Genomic DNA, 18,314 nt, shown 5'->3' on the forward strand with positions numbered 1-18,314 from the left:
CAGAGCTGGAGGGGATGGCTCCTCGCATCCCTAGTCAGAGGGGATGTGGAGCTGTGGCAGCTACCAGATAAGCAGCTCTCCCAAGGCATTGGATGAAACACATTTGCAGGAGGTTTTCTTTGCCCCAAGCACACCTATGTGCAGCCCAAATGTGTCACCATAAAATCTCTTGGCACCTACATGGTGCTCCTCAGCATAGAATTTCAAAGAACTCTGTGTTCGGGCAGCCCCAGGCTCCCCTCTGCTTTGGGGGCTGAGGGGGAGTGAGTTCTGTGGCTTACAGAGCCAGGGCTTGCCCAGGGAGTTCCTTCCATGTGTGATCCTTTAACTGGGGAGAATATTCTCTCCAAGGTACTTATTCTTCCCCCTCAGAGGGAATTTGACCTGCTTGCCAGCTTCAGGGTCTGTGTCTAGGTATTAGTGCTGCTGGCAGGCAACACACTGCTGCATCATTTATATAGGGTCGGCAGAGAAGTTGTCATGCTCCTGGATTCAGGTGGAAAGTGTGCCCTGCAGTGTGAAGCTGTACTAGTCTCCTGAATTTTGTGCTAATACCCTACCTGCTAGACCTCCTCCTATCCATTGCTGTGCCTCCTGCTAAAGAAAGCAGCATCATGTATTTTCACCTGCACCAGAACAGCTTCTAGTCCCTGAGGTAGAAGAAGAAAGCCAGAGCCTTTTCTCATATCACTGAGAGCAGCAACTGCTCCCTTCAGCACCACCCACTGCCTGACTCTTGGCACCAAAGGAGTTAACTGATATAAAATCCATTATATGTAACTGCCTGCTCTGCCATGCCTTTTTCTTCCCTAATAAAAGGGTCAGGGTGGGTGTGGGACTGAAATCCCTCTTTTTCCCTGGCTGCTGAAACTTCTAGCACTCTGTCTCTGCAGTTACACCTGGAGCCCCTCAGTAATTCACCCAGAAAGGAGGCAAGGGCGTAGCTCTGAACGTGAGGAACTGCTCAGGAAACAGCTGGTGGAATCTAGTCATCTCACCTATGATTTGGTGCCTCTTGCTCATTTCTCTTGCCCTCAGCTTGCTTCTGGGCTGTTTCTCTCTGGCTCAGTGCAAAATGTATGTTTTAAGGCCTGAAAATATCTGTTTAAAGGGCAAAATATATCTACTTGTGTGCAGCAACTAGCTCTGGAAGGAACAGGATGGTAATAATCTCATCAGTAAACTGAGTGAAGCCTAGTAGTTCAAATTGCCAGTTTTCTGTATCTTGAGGCTTTTCATGAGATTCTAAAATCCATTTCAATTAATTAGTTTTTGTACAAGATCTTATAATGTACTCTACCCCTTTTCTCTTTTGCATTTCAAGACTGTCCTGCTGCCCTTTCATCTTCATGGCTATTCATGGAGTATGATTTCATGTACCAATTTCTTGTAAGAAAAGACTGAATGCAGTAGAAAACTATGTTTCAGTGGTGATGGTTTCCTTTTTAATATTCATATTTTGCTCTCCAAGTGAGTAAGGAATTTCAATGACATGTTAACCTGCAAAAGGGAGAGCTCTTGGGGACAGAAGGGTTACTTTAATTGTGTAGGACTGACTCCAGTTGAGTCTCCTATATCTTTTTAGCATGGGAAACAACTCTATCCATTAGGCAGAGTGTAATTTAATTTCTCAGTCATGATCTTTTAGCTACTTTAGCTTTATTTCCATGCATATTTTTAAAATACCATGTTGAAAGAAAATGCTTGTATGTGAGAGATATCCTCTACTTCTGTGACTTGTGAAACTTTTTCAGACTGGGTTTCCACTTTTTTTGCCTCTCTTCTATGGATTATTGTGGTATCACTGTTATAATTCAATGGAGCTTTAAGAACCTTACAGTTCTGAAAATTAGAAATAACTTGATCTCTTACATATCAATTAGATATCCTAAACTCCTGGGCCTAAAGGAAAAAGAAGATGAACCTTAACTGTATTAAATTTTGTTGAAAAACAATAAAATAGAACATTTAATAGCAGCAGGATTTGTACCTTCTTATACCATGAATACAATAATTCACATTATTTTCTCTGGACCAGTGAAATGTCCATGCCAAGGGGAAGAAATACAAAGATGGAGCTTATAGAGATACACTATGTCAGGCAGAGCAAAAATTTCTTTTGGGGAGGGAAGGAACAAATGTGGCAGATCCTGGGAGATCTTGGTCACAGGCAGGTACTAAACTTCCCTCTGCCTCCTACTCCCACACTTAAGTCACTCCCACTCCCCCACACAGGTGGAAGGAGAGATCCCCTGAAAGGGGATCAAACAAACTAAATGGTGCATAAGTACAACACAGTCTAGTAAACTAACCCTATCCAGGATATGGGCTTTGGTCCTGTTGCCACACAGGGAGTGACTTAGTGCAGCTCATTCCCTATAGTCAGTTCAGATGCAGCCCTGTAAAGCTGGAGCCTGGGACAGCAGCCCCTAGAATGCTTGGGCCAGGGAAGAGACACAGACAAGGTCTAGGTCACTGGCACAGAGGCAGTACAATGTTCTTCTGAGACTCACAGCCTTGCCTTTGGGGTTACCTAGAGCTGTTGCTCCACCTTAGTTTTGCAAGGAGACAAAGGAACTCCCCAGGCACCCAACAGGTTACAGCCCATTGGGGCCTTCATTTGCCGCTTTCTGTGGGGTGGTGGGAAATGCTGACTGAGCCACCTCAAATCCGCAGGGTACCTCCTCCTGGGACACTCTTTCTGCGTGCAGCATCACTTAGTTTTGTGACCAGCAGCTTTCTGAGGCCATTAGTTATCAGTCTTGGTTTGCAGATGGGTAAACTGAGGCAGCAGTGCTGGATGACCAGCCAAGGTCATAAATAAAATAGCAAAGAAAGCACATTCTTTTAATTTGTTGTTTCTCTTCTTTAACCATGACCCTATAGGCTTCTATAGCTGAAGAGCTGGAAAGCATAGTTACTGCTAGTAGTTTCAGCTGTGGAATATTTAAGGGACAAGGTTAAAAGTCTTCCCAAGCAGAGACAATTTATCCAACCACTATACTTGGGAACGATGATCGTCTTTAATTAACATCACAGAATGACAGGGTTGTCTTTCTGGGCATCTGCTGATGGTTTGCCAGCCCGAGTGAGCAGGTACCAGTAACAATGAGAACATTTGAGATAAGACTTGGGATCAGTCTCTCAGTTATTGTTCTGTGCAAGATCCCACGGGCAATTGTGCTGTTTTGATCCCTTGCAAAATAGATCCAGACTGACCTTGTCTATGTGACTCTTTATCTGCTCAAATCTGGATCAGCTGTGCTGACATTAGGATTGCCATCTCATATGTGCATCAAATTTTCTCTAACTTGACAATTTTCTATGGCTTTAAAAATTATTCTACTGATATTCTTGCCGAAACACTAAAGCTTGTAAGAAATCTAGCGTGGGTTAAATTAAAACAGAAATCTAGCATGGGTTAAATTAAAACAGAAGCATATGGGATATGCTTAAATTTAGTTACATCGGAGTGACAGTGCTACCTGTGTAGATTTGAGTGTAGCTGCTTTTTTGAAACAGTGCTGAATTTCATGCTGATTGCCCCAACATACACATACCACGTGAGAAGAGCACTGAATCAGCTTAAGCTGATCCTTAGAGGAAAAAACAAAGATGATTGTGCTGATTTCCTTCCAAACAAACAGAAAGAGGGAAAGAAAAAAAGTCCTAGGTTTCAGTACACCTTGAGAATAAAACTTCACATCTTTGTAAAACCTGAATTAATTTATTTCACGTCAGCGAGTAGGATGATAACTCATCCTAATCTTATTTGTTCAATATTTTTGATGTAGAAATGTCTTCCAGCATTTATCGGCATTGAAGAAGGGAGTTTTTACACATTAAATACAGAAATATTATATGTTTCTGTATATATTAATAAAGAAGAGAGGACTTAACAGCAATTTATCTATACAAAATATCCGCTTGCTTATATTTAGTTTCCAATATTTAGCAGTCATCACTAGATTTTACTTATCTATCAATCAGATATATAATACAGGATACAGACTATGACACATTTATTTATTGTTTACACACAAAGATGTTCTCACTAATACTTAGTTTCTTGATTTTTAGGTACAGTGGAAACGTGGATAAATAGACAATGCTTGAAATAACTATATATGTTCTTCCTCATTCTAGTATTAAAGTGCCTACAAACCAATACACTTAGTATTCTTATAATGTTATTGCCAATTACTTTTTTGAAATTCAGTTTAACACCTATGGATTTACTATTGTCCTTATAAAACAAGATCGGAACAGTGATATGTAAATCCTAGGAAGATCAGTTGGCTTTTTTTTTTCACTTCTGTATCGAACTAGGTTTAATATTTTTCAAAAGCTTATTTTAAAAAAAAAAGACATGAAAAAAAGCAAATAGCAAGACTTCTGTCTCAGCAATCTGCAGCTCAGGTTTACAGGCAATCCTACATCACCTTCCAGCATCCCATGTACAATGGTGGCCCTTGCTCTCCCTCCCTCGAGCCATCCTCCTCTCACACCGCCCTCTGATGAGGAAGAAATGTTGATGTTTTTCTGTTTGCAAAGACCCTGAGCGTGCCAGGGCAGGTGCTCCAGGTGGGATCTACACCCGCTTGACGCTGTTGAGGAGCTCCGTGAGTTCGCTGATGTACTTGATGGTGTACTTCAGGGTCTGTATTTTGGTGAGGGGCTGTCCCCTCTGGCTGTAGATGGGGGGCAGGTAGTTGCGCAGCGTGTGGAGCGCGTCGGCCAGGGTCCTCATCCGCAGCTTCTCCCGCTCGCTGGCCTTCCTCCGGCGCTGGGCAGACATCCGCACCTTGGTGCCCTTGGGCAGCCGCGCCTGCCCGGGGCTGGGCAGGTAGGCAGGGGGGAAGTCCACCAGGCTGTATCCCACCAGGCTGCTGCCTCCACTCCCGTAGGGGGGCTCCGATGCTGCCGGGCAAGGGGATGAGGAGTAGGATTCGAAGGAGGGCGTCGGGGACAAGCTGTGTGGGGGCGAGATGGGGTGCAGCTCGAAAGAGCCGGCGGAGCTTTTCCAGTCCCAGGATGATAAGCAGACGGAGTGTTCCGAACCCAAAGCATCTTCCATGTTTATCAACGTCTCGTGCAATTTGTCCATGCTGGAGGAGCGCTCGGGAGAAGCAGTGCCTTCTGCCCACCAGCAAAGGCTGGAGCCGCCGGCTGCTGAGACCTTTTTATGATGGAGGGAGGAAAGTGACAGAGTGGGAACACGGGTTTGGCGCGAGGAGTTCAAAGGAGCGCCACAAGTGCTAAGATGGAAAATGAACTCCTGATGTGCTAGTTTCTTCTCAGTGATAATTATCAACCTTCAGCTAAAAAGCCTTTAAGCTAACAGGCAACAGCAAGAAAGGGGGAAAAAAAGATTATCTTCTTGCAACTAAACCAATTAAGGCTGCGCATCTACGTTGAACATTGCGCTGGGGGGTAAGTGGTGAGAGAGGAAAAAGAAAATTAACCATTTCACAAAACAATTTACAGATGTAGAATTTATTGACGACTAACACAAACCTTAAATTTAGGCCATCGAGCCCTGATTTCTGGGTAACTGGAAGTGATGGCACTACAGCAGTGAATATGTGGTCCATGCTGACTGCTGTTGAAGTAGTTTCTCATTATCTGCATCTTAATCGTGAAAGTCAAAGGTGGTTTGTTTGGTTTTGTGTGTGTTATGGCTCTGTGGATTTCTCTTCTAATGAGACTGCAACTGGATCACTTTGGTTTACAACAGGAGAAAGGAGGAAAGAACTGCAATGTATTCCCCTGCAGTTTGTAGATTTATTTACTTTTTAAAAACGTGCCTGTGAAATCAAAAAGGAAGTCCTTAGTTGTAAATAAAGTCAAAGTACAATTAAAAAAAAAAGGGAAAATGTATTCGTAAAGAAGATCTAGGGAAAAAAATTTACAGTGTATAAACTTTGGGCCCAGAAATATGTTTTATATAGAAATGTAATTCACAGTAATATGTAGGTTATACATGTGTTAGAGAAGACTCGAAGCTACCTCAGTAAAATTTTCTACCTCTAGGAATCTGTTCTTCTGCCAAAAAAATGTTTTTCCAACCCTGACTCAACGCAACAGCGGTTATATGTTACACAGCTCAAGTGAAAATGTATAACCTATAAATTAATATGATTAATAATGAGCATTTTTCATCTCTAGGCTTCAGAATAGCTTACAGTGATGATTAATGTTCTCTATTACTGTGGGGAAATGCATAAGTGGACGCAAGGAGGAACTTTTCCCAAATCATACAGCAAAGCATTAGAAGAGCCAGGAAAACTCTGAAAAACAACTGAGCTCTGCAGCTCTACTGAGCAGCTCAGCTGCCAGCCATGACTTTGTATTGGCACATAATGGAAGCAAAATGGAATACATAAGGAAAAGAAAAGGAGAAAGAGTGTCAACCTGGAGAAAAAATAAAAGTATGATTTATTTTAGAGTCTCCTTCTGTGTAATGATCTCTGTGTGCACCATAATCCACTCCAAACAAAGGCAGGGAATGCCTCTGAATTGCACACAGCTGAAGCATGCTGAGGTTTTATGGAACATGCCATTTCTTTCTGTGAAATGTTCACTACAATCACTCAGGAAAAAAAAATCCAATACTCACCATAGTCGCTAGGAAGGCTTTTGTGAATTTTTATGAGCTTGGGATCAAAATATTAGGAAGCAGATTATGGGAAACTTCCTGATTTTATGCTGAGATGAATGAGAAAGAACCAAAAAATGAAGGATTTTTGCACTTCACCCTGGGCTGAGATAGTTTGGCTGTCATGATGTCTACTCCACACAGGAATTCAGGGCACAGCTCCTCAGACAGGATTGCTTTGTGTTTTATGATTACCCCATCATATTCTGAGCTCTGCTTTGGTCCTTCTTTAAGAAAATGAGCTGAAACAGTCCTAAGCACAAATGTCTGCTAAAAATTAAAATTAACACAAGATGAAGGACAGGTATATTCTCTTATTTAGATGAACTGAATGAGTTTCATTGATCACCAAGACATGGTCACCAGGTCACAAGTTAGACACAAGGTCTAATTTTGCATAAATTGGGGAGTTGGTTCAGTCCCAGTTATATTCTCTCTCCCACTCTTTTTCCTTTTTTCTCCCTGTATTTGTGTTTATATTGTATTTTACATTTGACAGGTCCCCTGTTCTTATTTCATGTCTTTCTTTTTTCTTTTAAGTAAACACAATTAAAAGTCTACAAATAGAAAAAAAATCAGGAGGGGTAGGTGGAAAAGGAAAAACTTTTATCAAGGTGTGCCAAGAAAAAGGAACTTAAAAATATATGTATGTGTATATGTATATAAGTATATACACATGTATACATGTACACACTATATGTATATGTTATATATAAATATATCCAAAATACACCTATTGAGTGCATATATAAAGTGTCCTGCTCAGCTTTGATTTTGCAAACAAATGCTAATTTAATGCAGTCAAATTTAGAAGCAAAAATTTCAAGTCACTTGTTTGCTGATTATAAATAATGTACGTCACCAGTTAACTTAGGGGTAAATCATAGGAAGTGTTGCTCAGACACCAAGGGGGTAAAAGATTTTGTGCATGTCCAAGATGCCATTGCTGTAAATGACAGGTGATCACAGTCTGATTTTATCTCTGTATTCTTATATATAGGGCTATTAGGCAGGGTAGAGGAATGCAAATTATAGCAATAACTGTATCTTTTCTTATATCTTATGGGTAAATGTTCAGTGCGACCAAGGATGATGTGAGAGTATATAGACAACTGCTCTGATTGAACGAAAAATCACTGGATCTTATAAGCTTATGCTCTTATAAACTGTTACACAGGCAAGAATGCTCATATTGAAAACTGCCTTGCAGTTTTGCATCCTGTTTTATGACTATCACGCTCCCTGGTTCTCTTTTAGATTGGACCCACCTAGTTATGTCCCAAACACTACCTGACTGGGGCCCAGGGGATGCTACCAAGGGCATAGGGGTGAGCAAAAGGTTTACCCAAACTAAAGCAAACGTTGTCATGACACATCTCCAGAGCCAACCAAGGGGATGTGTCCCTGTTTGGTCTGCTGGTATAGATGCAAACAGAGGTTCTGTTCTGAAAACTAGCCACCCATTTGTACCCATGGCTCCCAGCTTCCCTAAACAACCCCAGTGAAGTGTGCCTCAGTTTTGGCCAAACTGAGAAGCCATGTAACATCTCTTCATGATCATGGTATGATCCATGCCCTATGATAATTTGATGCTCTCTCACTAAACAGGTAAGAAAGTCTAGTATTTCATATGGCCCCTTCCTAGAAAGTAAATGGAAAAAAAGAAAAAGTTTTGCAATCTTTATTTTATTCTGCCCCCTGCAAATTTTAGGAATTCCCTTTTTGTTCATCATTAATGTCAAAACATTGGATGGTAATGAGATATAAGGCTAACAACAATGAAATAAGCACTGACAAAAAATGATAAGGCATTTTCTACTTGACTGATAATCTGGGTTTTCATTTCAGTAATCTATTCTGCAGTATAAAGGCTATCATCTCAATCTTCATCTCTTTTAAAATGAAAGGTTCCCTGCTCATACTTTCGAATCCATTAAGGAGCATGGATGCACAGAGAGATCAAAAATTCTTCCATTTAAAAAAACCTAAACTGCCCATGGCACAGAAAATTTTTAGAGCTTCAGGTTTAAAATTTAAAATAAGTAATTTAGATAATATGTCATGATAATGCATGGTAAATAAATGCATTTTCTGTGCACAGTAGTTTACAACTGATCTACGGGGGTTTTTTTCTATATTAGAAGGTATTTCCACCAACCTGTGAGTTTGGTAGGAGAAATAGACTTTTAACAATAAGTAAAAAATTATATCAGCTGGGAAGAATGCAGTCTGAAACAGAGTAAACATGGATAAATATGTTTAAATAACACTAATCCCATTACAGTCAGCCTCCTTTACAACTAGGACAGAAGTCTAGTCTTGTTTTGCTGACGAGAAGCAGATCATACAAATACCCTCGAAGAGCACTTTCGTGCTACATCTTGCAGTTTGTACAGTGAAAAGAAAAATGTATCTCCCAAAAGCTTTTAAAGTCACTTCATCTGCCATTTAACAAGAGATTTCCCAAGGATTATCTGCAGTGCTGCCTGCTTGCTGTGGAGGTGGCTGTGACCATCCTGCTTTGCAGAGGCACGGACGAGGAGTCAGTTACCTCATATAAAACATGGGCCAAGCAGCTGCAGGTCTCACCAACTTCAGCAGACACAGCAGGTGTTCAACACTTCCGAAAAACAGTGCTGAACACCTCTGTTTACACCCAAGCTGGCAATAAAGGAAGGAAAGGATCCATCACATTTGTTATCGAGTCACATTAGCCACCAGACGATGCTTCTTTCCTTTCTAAGGCTTTCCCTCAATTTGGATAGATGCATTTTTTTTAGAATTTTTGGACTTCACAGCTTTTTTCCTGCTTGTGGAAGAAAGTTTAATCTGGATCCAACCTCAACTGAAATAAATAAGACCTCTAGATAAGCAAGTTTGTCAACAAATCCATACTTTCAGAGTTTTTTTGAGGTCAATGTGCCAAAGAATACAGATGAACAGCCACTTACAATTCCCAGACAGAAAGAAAGCAATAAGAAAACAAATATTGATTCTTAATCCAGCACTATGAGAGGGAGCCCAAATCCCTTAGTATAATCCATGAAAATAATGTGCAAATTGGATGTCTAACTGTTACTACAGCCTTTGGCCTTGCAAACCTGTGGCTAGCACAAGAGGAAATGTTATTCATCTGTGGTAAGACCAGAAATAGTCTAGTTCTGGTGCTGTTAGAAAATCCTGCCATAAACATTTAAAACCTTTAATGTTCTCAAGGGCACACCTCCAAAATGTCAAAACTAGAGCCTTGCTAATGAAGAAGAAACAGTCAAGTGAGTATCACTGATTTCACTGGGGCTTTGCATAGCATCTCTCTGGTGTTGGCCTAGCAAGACCAGGACTTATCTATTTGCTTTACATCCTCAAATGTAAGTATTTGATCCTCCAAATAGTGTCAATCTTCATCAACTGACAAATGACATCAGCTCTGCAATTCATTTAAAACATCTGATCTCCAAGCAACTGGCTTCCAAGATGAAAAGCTCTACGTGTGGAATTTACACCTACCCACCTTTTAAGTAGAGTTTATTACCTAGTGGTTTTCAGCTGATATTTAGGAATGTCTTTTTAATACCCCTGTTAACAGAAGTTGAAAGGAGGTTCGACTATGTGGTTGGTCTTTAATGTCTGCTGGCTACTTCAGCCAGAAGGAAAGGGCAAAGCTGGGGGAGGAAGGAGAGCCTAATAAGCTTCATTTAGCTCAGAAAATGAGAAGTAACAGCTATTATTAAAATAATAGAAGCTGTTTCAGTAGGAGAACTCTATTATCACTTATTTCAGCTTAATTGTATCAGCTTTCACATTTGGTCTTAAAAAATGTCTGCTGTAAAGTAGTGGTTATGTTTCAGTTTTTCACGGGAGAGGTGGTGGCTTACCTGTTGCAAATATTTCAAGATGAGAAATACCTCCATTGCTACCCAAAAACATGCATTCAAATTTAAAAAATTATGAAGTGCAATGTATTTTATCCCAAAGTGTTTTTTCTACTTTTCCGTGAACAGTGGGATGATTGTCTTTTACCATGTATAACAGTGGCTTCACAGGGCTTTTAAAAAACTTGGATAGCACCTAAGGGTTTGTGCTTTTACTTTCTTGCTATTACAGTGGGCTTTCATGCATTCATTCAATAGTCCAGGCAAGAAACAACACACAAGTGTTAGATTACAAATTTTATTTAGCTCTTACATATTTCAAGTTCTGAAATAAAGCGCTGTGTGTCTGTTTGAGCACCTTTTAGAGCACATGATTAACCCTTGGACAAGGACCATTGATTTTAAACTGCAATCATGAATTTCTTGGCAAGTTGCTAAATCTTAATTTTAATCACATTCAATCCCACAAAAAAAAATCAAATCTGTCCTTCAGGCTATTGATGAACACAAATAGTATATTAAGCTTGGGATTTTTTTTTTTTTGCATTTGCTCAGAATTTTTCCATGAGTTTTGCCTAACAAATTAAACTTAGTGTTATAACACTCCCATGAAGATATTTGAGTAAAATTATTCACATTTTTTAAAGGTAATGTTGCACATACAGAAGTTTTCAGTTGGTGTTGAAATGTGGTGTTGAAATTTGGAGAGCCATCCAAAGGGAATTGGACTGGAAAAAATGAAAGCAAAATGAAAGCAAAGGAAAGCAAAGGCAAAGCCCTGCACCATCTGGGATAATCCCATGTAGCAGCACAGGCTCAGGGTGACAAGCCAGGAGGCAGCTTCTCAAAAGATCTGGGAAACCTGGTGGGTTGAAACACTGGAGCAAGTCCAGAGAAGGGTCACCAAGCTGGCCAGGGGACTGGAGAACGTGGTGTGTGAGTAAAGGGCCAGGGAGCTGGGTCTGCCCAGCCTGGAGGCAAGAGAGGTCAGGGCAGGCATTATCACTGCCTGCCACTACCTGAAGGGAGAGTAAAAAGAAGAGCAACCAAGCTCTTTCCAGAAGTTCAAAGTGGAAGAAAGAGGCAATGGACACAACTTCTGAGTCTTAAAAGTCCTTGACCTTTCAATGATGTATTATGAGTTTCCTGCTGGTGATAAAAGACACCAATATTTTTCCTGCTTGATTAGATTTTTGGACAGTTGTGTTTGGGTTACAGGGGCATGGTGGAGAAGTCTGTATTCTCCACTTCAGTAGATCCTGCTTCTTTTCTTTGCTTCATGATCAGCTTTTATTTTCCATGTCTTCTCAATTTTTCTACCTCTAGCTTGTCCTATCTATCACTAAATATTATTTTTTTTCTGCTTTATTTTTTGTTTTAATGTCTCTCTCTCTCCCTCTCTTTTATTAAGGTTTCATCTACTTGATTTTCTGTGTCTCATTCTTTTTGGTGCTTCTTTGTACTGACAGTAGAAAACATTCCCTGACCATATAAATCATACATCTCTCTTTATCTGCTCAGTTGCACGGATAAAGTTAATGTGAGAAGCAGGAAACATTTAATTATCCACTTGAAACAGGCTTTTCAGGAAGTTCAAAGCACAGCTTATCCAATACTTGTAGTAGTTATAGTTACAATATATAGTTACAGATAGGGGCTCAGTTCACGATGTAAGGTTGCAAAAAGTCATTTAGTTCAGATCACTGCTGTTTAGAATACTCTTATTTTTATTTCTATTTTGAAACAGAAGATAGAGCAAAAAACCTACACTCCTACCAGGAAAACTGATCTAGGAGCCAGTAAATTTATAAATCTATTATGTCAAACAAAGAGAAGGCAAAATGTAGAACTAGTGGGGAAAAGGGATTACTAATAAAACCATTAGCTTGCCTTCACTCTGAGAGCCCATTAAACTCTGTGCTGCTGGCCACCCCATCACTCTGAAGATATACAGACATCTGTTTTGCACCCTGCCCGAGTTCCTGCTTAGTTAATGGTAATTGGGATGTGTAAAAGTGGTGCATGCATGAATAAGCAGGTAGATCTTACAACAGCAGGTATGCAAATCTTGAAGGCAGCTGCTCCTGGCTACAATTCTGCTCTCTTAGGGTCCAGTTTGCTGCAAACCAGGGAAAACAGTAAAGCACTCTCTGTAGAGGCAGAGCAATCAGGTCACAACCAGGATGGGAAATTGGGTCACAAATATCACAAATATAGCAGGATTAAGAATAGTAGTAGTATTGTAGTAACAATAGTAGCAGGACTGACCTGCACCATCACAGAGAGCCCCTGTCTTCTGCTCTTGCTCTTCCAAATCTCTCCCTTCCTTAGATACAGACTGTGTCAGGGGAGTGTTTATCTCTCTGCAGAGGTATTCTCTATGATGCCCACCACAGTCAACTTAAACTTCTGACACTATTACAAAATTCTGTATATAAAGAGAGAAGCAACAAGAAAGCAATTAAATGTAAATTCTCCAGGTGATATTGCTTTAAGCAAACTGAGCTTCCAGAGAAGTGATTTTCTAAAATAAATATTGGAAATGGCTTGTAGTAAAAATAAAAAATAAAATAAAAAAATAGAGAGGAAAAAAAAGGAAAACGTTGATTTCCCCGACATTGACCTGCCCTGTCAGGCTAGGATGCACATTCATCAGTCTCTTGCTCTTATCTAGTATCTGACATTCTGTGATGAGTTGAAAGCAAAGTAACACAGATGGATGGTGCTCTCTTTTGAAGAACAAAATGTACCGGGAACTGAATTTTCAAGTACGTTCAACGTGAATTTAACTCTTAGATTGAAGGAGCATCTTTTAAAGGAAAGGGAGGGGTGGGGGAAAAAAAGAACTCAAAAGGGTTGTTGGGATAAAGGGCTGTTGGGGTTTCCCTATTAATGTGCATCCAAAGTAAGCTAACATTTACATAGTCCCTGCTACTTTCAATGTACTCCAGACAATGGCTAATCAATACTCGTTACACAGCTTTAAAAAGGCTGAGTATTCCAGGGGCGTGAGCAGCATCCTCCCAAATAAAACCTCGAGCCTGAAGTTATTTGGCCAGACACCTCCATCCTTGAGGTTTTCCTGATATCAGGCTGGCTGTCCTCCTCCAAGGAACCTAGCAAGCCCTATCTTCTTTCAGAGGAAAAGGTCAGTTTGGAGAAATATTATTTGCTCGTGGCACAGGAAGGAATTTCATGCAGGGAATTTTTAATTTGAACCCAGCCTACCTTAGGAATCAAGTCTGAGATGAGAATGAAATGAGGCACTGGCTCACAGACCCGGAATTTGTCATTATGATCCAGCAAAGAAATCAGCTTATTATATTAAATTTTAGAGAATCATGAGATATACAATAGTCCTGTTTCAAATATTAAGCTATGTTCTTACTGAATCCTTACTTATTTTGGGGTCAAATAGTAAACATTAAGAACATCTTTTATATATTGTAGGGTTGTGTGTTTGATTTTGCTCGCATATGTTCATAGTGTGAGTAACAGTGATTTTTTTTTCAAGGCTTCCTCTTCCAGCCTAAAGAGAGCTCTCCTGCCCGGACAGTTAATTTTTCGTTTTGTTTTTTAACAAAGCAAAAATTTAAATACTATTTCATAAATGGCTCCAGAGGTGCCAGTCTTTTCTCGAGTTTAGTTGGTGTCAAAATTCTTGAAGTGTCCTACAGCAAGAAGTTCCTTTCAGCATTAAATTTAAACCTACAGAAGAGACAATCTTTACAGCTAGTGGGCTTTCCGTCAGACTGTATTCTTTAAAATCTTCCCTGAGGACTTTCTCTATTTTGATAGAAACTCTAATAAAAGACATTTCAATGTATTTTTTTCCTAGTGTTTTATAAAGGCCACCCAAACTCAGCAATAGAATATTTTCTGGACACAAAGTGTATAATTGTTTTTTCTAGTGTACATCTTCAGAGTGACCCTCAGAGCTGTCTTTGCTCCTAAATTTTCCACCTGGTAAAACGTGCATGTAGGTGTCTGGCCAGGGGCACAAGCACCGGGGGGAAAAGATCAAAGGCCTATAAATGTGTCAAACTTTCAAATGCAAATCACCTGCCATAACGCTGCTGAGAACAAATCCTTCATTATCACCATTCTGTGAAAGGCTTAAATTAGCCTGAATTGACTGGAAAGAACAAGAAAAAGAGAGCCATTTATCTTCCTGTGAGTTTTATTACCTTTAGATTTATTTGGCTAATGGTTCGATAGCCCACTAATCCGAATATCTGCATAACAGATTCTTCAAATGATCCATAAATAAAATATGTGATCACATAATGTTGCTATTAAAGTTAAAGTGAGATCTGTGGCAATAGATTAGTAAAAGAGCACTTACAATAAGCCAGGCTTTTTGATTGCCAAACTGTGAACGACCATGATTTATGTAATAATTATCAACTGGATTCTTAGCTTGAATTACATTTAGGGGAATGTTTTTGATGAGCACTTCCTAAACTGTATGCTCTCCAGATAGATGCTGTACCCACTTTTATTTAGGTTCTCATTCTGAAAACATAATTAATTTCTTAAAAGGTACTAAGTCTTGGGAGGTTTTTTTTGGGTTTGTGGTTTTTTTATATAGATGGTTTCAGTGATATAATATTTGATCAATCTAGTTGACTAGAAGAGTAAGAGTTATAAACTTCCACAATTGCACTATACTTTATTTATAAGGGGAAATCCTATCACTCTATTTCATGAAACGAACACTTGCAGAGAGGTATTGCTAAGTGAACTTTATTGGGAACTTGAAAGAGGACATGCTGCTTGTCAGGGTGGACAAGCTGATGTCTGAGGGGAGCTGGCTGGGGACCCTGAGCTCATCAAACATCTTCATAAGGTGTCCTCCCAGCATAAAATATTTGGTTTTGTAGTAAGAGAAAAAAAAAATCCCCCACACTTTTGTTGCTGGTATCTTACAAGATAAATATGCTATCACAAAGAAGTTCTTGCAAGATATCATTATTATTGGAAGGAATATAATATTCTTGATGGATTTGTTCACTTCTGTGTAAAAATTCAAACATTTTCAATGCCAGAGCCACATGCCCATTTTATACAGTTATATCCTTCTAGTTATCAATGTGGTGAGAGGAATATTCTCTCCCTAAAACCTCAGTGGCGGGCTATAGATAACAGAACAAGCAAAGGACTAGCGGCTTTTTAAAAATTATCAACTGAAAACAGTATTTCTTTAGAAATCACAAACAAAAATCATGAGGCTATGACTTTTTCCAAATACCTACCCTGCAAATTCTAAGCAATCTGTAAGCAGTAAGATTAGGGATCTTCAGAAAGGTAAACAAAGAAAAGTCTGGGAAACAGTGACGTTCCCTTGGATGTCCTCTGGCATTTCAGTAGAGACCAGAACAAAGATGTATTTATGCTGGGAGAAGCGTGGGTGCAAACCCATCACCTTCACTTGGACTTGATGGTTAGAACACCTACAAATCCCACATATCTCATGATAAATAATAAACACATAGAGAACACAAACCACTATCTGAAACCATGCTGTAAAAGCCTGTATTTTCAGGTTAGAAAGGTAACAGAAAAGCAGGAGTAGATGCTGGGCAATACTTGCCTCATTAAAAATTATGGTAGGAGCCACAGGGAGGACAACAGTTTGGCACAGGTTTGTACCAAGGCAGGGCTGCTGATCTGCATGTCTTGGGCTTTCCCATGAGGTTACACCAACACTGGCAACACAAGTGCTTGGGAATTCAGGATTCATATATGCCCTATGCCACCTCACTGTAGTATCTCCTCCTCTTCTGCTGCATCTCCAAAACTTCTCTGTAGTATCGACAGCACCTTTCGCGGGTTTTTGATAACCCCTCGAGGCAAAACCTTTACATCCTCATGTACCCCTCCTGTATCCTCTATACTTTTTGATCTGACAGCCAAAGACAGCCTGCAACACAGCTTAGGGAAGCACAAGTGAGCGGGCTGACCAGCTGACTGTCAGCAGTCACTGCCGATTTCTTTCCTTCAGGAAGGCATGACACTAATTAAAAGAAATCAGATTATCTTCCACACGTCTGACTGGCAGGTTTGATTTCATAAAGAGGCCATTCAATAATTAGGAAAACTGGGAACACGTTAGTCTGGATGAGAAGTCCTATAAAGCCCCTGTAGAGTAGCTATGCATGTGGCTGCCACTCCTGAAGCCCTTTGTTTCGTCCAGCTCCAGGATTTGGGGATTTTGAGCCTCAGCTCAGGGCTTTTTCCCACCCAGCTGCAGAGCAAGCAGAGGATTTAGCTCTCCAGTGCAGAAGAGTCAAAGAAAACGTCTACAACACATTGCAGTGGGGCTGAGAGACAGAGAGGCTTAAAGGCTAAAGCTGCTCTGAGACCTGGCATTCATGTCAGACTGGAAGACAGCTTGAATTTAACCTGAAACAGGGCCACAAATTTCATGTTTTTGCAGCAGATAAAACTTGGACAGTTTCTAGGGTTGGACTTATCTTGTCTGTCTGTTATGTTTTATGTTGTGCCACTGCCAGGGCAACACTAGGATGTTAGGATGGAGGAAGAAGAGAGCATGTAGGCGTTCATTTGCCCACAAATTCATCCAAAGAGGACGATGCTCACAGTTCCTCCCACTGTGTCCCAAAGAATACCCATAGCTTGCCACAGATCCAACCTTGTCAGAAGTATGTGGTAGGATAATTAAGTTGGCTTCAAGCTTGGCAGCGGAGGTGCTGTAGCAGAGCAAACTGCATTTTAAAATTAAGATATTAAAATAACAAATGCTAATGTACAGCTACTTCTACCCTAGCTTGGCATTAAAAATATCCCTGATTAACTTCTTTTCCTTCATTAATTTTTATTCAGGCAGATAATTAAATTTAAATAGCCATTAGGTGGAATTTTAGTATAGGTAGCCTGTTTTCAGTGAGCAAAATTTTCAAAGGTATGTCCCTTTCCCCAGCTGTGCTCAGTCTCTGAAACAACAAAACCTCTAAAACTCAGTCAAGGGAAACTGGGGTGGGGGATTGAGACAAGTCTGTGAATAAAGAACTTTTAAAGTTTGATGTGTGAATAATCTTAAGTTAAATTAAGTTTAGTGCTGATAGTTGCTACAATGAAGGATATGTGAGCAAGAGAACAGTGCCGTGGTTCTGTCACCCATCGTAATTTTGTTTTCTTGAAGCAGTTAAAGTGTTTTGTTTCCTGAAGGAAAAAGCGCTAAATCTAGCGCCGAGTTTACTGTTCCGTCAGTAGCACTTGGGTTTATAACAACTCTCAGTAATATTCTAACCACAGTTTCCTTTTATCTGCTGATATAATATGGCAGGGTCTGACACCTTTTTAGACATGAAAAGACTATCTTGTCTCAAGTAACAGCTGCCATTAGTCTCTTTCACCACTCCATTTCCAAGCATCTTTCTTGACATAAGACCATAGAGCCAAGCCTGTGCAAATCCTCAAAGTTAAATAATTCCCTTCTCAAACTACAAAATTTCTCTGTTAACTAGCAAAAGATTTACTGTGTTCATCAAATTTTTCCTTTTGTTAAGCAGGTTCACACATACAGATAAGCATTTCAATAATCTCTGCCAACAAAAAAATGACAGTGTGAGAGATATTGAGAGGTGGTCTTTTTAACATTTTTTTCTAGCTCCCTATGTATATATTCCATGTAAGCAGCATTTATTTCCCTTTATTGTTGATTCTCCATGGATCTGAAATAGTGAGTTACAATCCTAAGGAATGCCAAGTAAATGCTTCCCTTTGTTAAACTATGCTAAAAGAATTTGCTGCCTTTAACT

At 40.0% G+C, this 18,314-nt stretch overlaps 1 protein-coding gene across 1 annotated transcript; it reads right to left on the reverse strand.

Moving 5' to 3' along the window:
• Positions 1-4,591: 4,591 nt before the first annotated feature.
• Positions 4,592-5,107, reverse strand: MSGN1 (mesogenin 1). Its single transcript, XM_017824796.1, has one exon. It carries the CDS (start codon positions 5,105-5,107, stop codon positions 4,592-4,594), a length of 516 nt encoding a protein of 171 aa, XP_017680285.1.
• Between the last annotated feature and the right edge of the window lie 13,207 nt (positions 5,108-18,314).

This window comes from Lepidothrix coronata, unplaced genomic scaffold, assembly GCF_001604755.1.
Source record: "Lepidothrix coronata isolate B3197 unplaced genomic scaffold, Lepidothrix_coronata-1.0 Scaffold113, whole genome shotgun sequence".
NCBI lineage: Eukaryota > Metazoa > Chordata > Aves > Passeriformes > Pipridae > Lepidothrix > Lepidothrix coronata.